The 2,525-nt window shown below is 68.5% G+C and overlaps 1 protein-coding gene across 1 annotated transcript; it reads right to left on the reverse strand.

Moving 5' to 3' along the window:
- Window positions 1-670: 670 nt before the first annotated feature.
- Window positions 671-1,837, reverse strand: LOC113941520 (free fatty acid receptor 2-like). The gene is made up of 2 exons (XM_027632672.1): window positions 1,408-1,837; window positions 671-1,155 (listed from the first exon to the last, which is right to left on the reverse strand). The coding sequence occupies exons 1-2, from the start codon at window positions 1,835-1,837 to the stop codon at window positions 671-673; spliced, it is 915 nt and encodes a 304-aa protein (XP_027488473.1).
- Between the last annotated feature and the right edge of the window lie 688 nt (window positions 1,838-2,525).

Raw genomic sequence — 2,525 nt, forward strand, 5'->3', positions numbered from 1 at the left:
CCCCCCTCAGCGCCCATTGGCCACCGCCGCCCGGCCGAGCGCTCCCATTGGCCGGAGCCGACCGCGGTCCCGCCTCCCCGCGCGCTCGCATTGGCTGGGTCCTCCTTCGCCCCGCGCCCATTGGTGGAGGCTGCGACCATAGAGGCGGCCAAGGGCGCGCAGGGCAGAGCGGCTGCCGCCATTTTGGGGCGGGGGCGGGGCGGGGGCGCTGGAGGAACGTCGCCATGGCAGCAGGACGGGGCGGGGCCGCCACTGTCGCGACTGTCGCCGTGGGGCCACTCCCGTTGCCCCTCCGAGGGTTCCAATCCTCCCCAGGGCACACATCCCCCCCACTGTTCCCTCGAATCGTTTGTTTCTCTTTCTCTGCTTTTATGTGTTTAATAAAGCGGTGGATTTATACTTTTATAGCGCTGACGTCATCACCCCATCCCCTGGCCATGGGGATGGTGCCACGACCCAACGGTGATGTCATCGCCCCCACCACGCCGCGCCCCCACGATGACGTCATTCCTCCGCTGACATCATAACCACCAGTATCTTCCCATCCCATGGCCAGGGGGATGATGCCGTGACCCAACGATGATGTCATGGGGACACCGCCCCCACCCCCCCCACCTGAACCCCTCGGACCCCCCCCATCCACCCCCACCTCTCCCCCCCACCCCTCCCCTCATGTCTGCTGCCCCCCCTCGCCCCCCCGGCTCCCCCCCGTCCCCCCCCACACCCTACCCAGCAGCGCCGCCCCCACCCCCGCCAGGGCCCCCCGCACGGCGCCGGACGAGAAGTAGAAGACGAGGGGGTCGATGGCGGCGTTGAGGCTGCTCAGGAGCGTCGCGTAGACCCTCCAGGGCGGGCTGCGGCCCTGCACGAAGCCCACCACGTGCGACAGGTTGTAGGGGGCGAAGCAGAGCCCGAAGTTGACCATGGTGGCCACGGCCAGGCCCACGGCGCGCCGGCGCTTCGCCAGCGGGATGTTGGGGCGCGCGAGCAGCGCCCGCACGAAGCCGACGTAGCAGAACACGGTGACGCCGAACGGCACCAGGAACAGGACGAGGAAGAGCTCGAGCCGCAGCGGGAGGACGAAGCTCAGCTGGTCCTCAGAGAAGTCGTCGTAGCACCTGAAGGGGACGGAGGGGGCAGGGGGGGTGGAGGGGGAGAGTTTGGGGGGCTTGGAGAGGTTGGGGTGGGTCGTGGAGTAATGGGGATGGAGGGTCTTGGAGAGTTTTGGGTTGGGGGCCTTGGAGAGGCTGTGGTTGGGGGTCCTGGGCTCGTGGGTGTTGGGCTCGATGGTGTCGGGGGTCTTTGGCTCACGGGGCTCGAAGCCAGCAAGGCTGAGGCCCCTGGGACTGGAAACCTCGAGCCCGTGGGGGTCGAGCCCGCCCCGCCGCCCCGCCCCGAGCCCCCCACCGTGGTAGGAGGCAATGAAGACGATGGAGCAGTGGGAGCAGGCCAGGAGCCAGAGCACGGCGCTGGCGGCCGCCACACGGCCCAGGCGGCCCCGGCCCCGCAGCCGCAGCGGGAACGCCACGCCCAGGTAGCGCCGGACGCTCAGCGCCGTCAGGAACAGGCTGCTCAGGTAGATGCTGGAGTAGAAGCAGAAGTTGGCCACGGGGCAGAGCGCGGCCGGCAGCGGCCACACCATCCCCGCCGCCGCCTCGGCCATCTTGAAGGGCAGGAAGAGCAGCAGCAGCAGGTCGGCCGCCGTCAGGTTGAGCAGCAGCAGGTCGGACGGGGACGGGCGGTGCCGCCGGGCCTTGGCCACCAGGGTGGTGAAGGTGAACACGTTGGCCGGGAACCCCACGGCAAAGGTGAGGATGTAGATGGTGAGGACCAGCATGGCGGGGCAGGGTGGGCCTGGGCGGGAGAGGGGTCCGACCTGGGAGGGGGCAGGGGGGGGTCAGGAGGGACACAGGTGGGCCAGGAGGTGCCCCAGGAAGTTTCCCCTGGTCTTACCACGGGCCCTCGGTGGGACACGGAGCAGAGCCAGGTATCCAGGTGGACTCACCCAGGTGTTTGGGGAGACCCCCAGGGGATTGGGGGGCAGTCCAGGTGCCCAGGGGTGACCCAGGTGTCCAGGGAGGGGCCCAAGTGCCCCCCTAACCCTCACCCATCTTCCCTACATACCTGGTTATCCTGGTGGGATGTTGGAAGCCCCCAAGCTCCCAGGGCCCCCCAAACTTCAGGAGTCCCCGATCCTGTGGCGAGGGGGTGGGCAATGGGGGCCACCCCGCTGTTCAGGTGCCCCGTCCCTGGGTGACCCCGATTTTTGGGTGTCCCCGGGGAGGGGGAGGGGCGGGGATGTGGCTTTGCCGACGTTGAGGAAGTTCCGATGTTTCCTCACCACAATGTCTGGGGGTGGCTCTGCCCCTCCCCCACCGCTCCCAGGGTGCTCCCCACCCCCTCCAAGACCCCCCGACCTCTCCCGACTCCCCCCATCCAAACCCACCCCATCAGCCAGACCCCCAAGGCTGAGGAAAAGCAAGAGAAAGAGGGACCCAGAAAGGGGTGTTTTTGGGTAAGGAAAA

Source organism: Corapipo altera, unplaced genomic scaffold (assembly GCF_003945725.1).
Source record: "Corapipo altera isolate COAL_440 unplaced genomic scaffold, ASM394572v1 61230, whole genome shotgun sequence".
NCBI lineage: Eukaryota > Metazoa > Chordata > Aves > Passeriformes > Pipridae > Corapipo > Corapipo altera.

What these genes read in the sequence shown, in the direction of transcription:
- LOC113941520 (XM_027632672.1), bottom strand. Translation starts at nt 1,837, where the DNA reads ATGCTGGTCCTCACCATCTACATCCTCACCTTTGCCGTGGGGTTCCCG. An exon ending in CTTCATTGCCTCCTACCACG is followed by an intron (nt 1,156 to 1,407) that starts GTGGGGGGCTCG and finishes CCCCCAAACTCT; the next exon opens with CCCCCTCCACCCCCCCTGCC.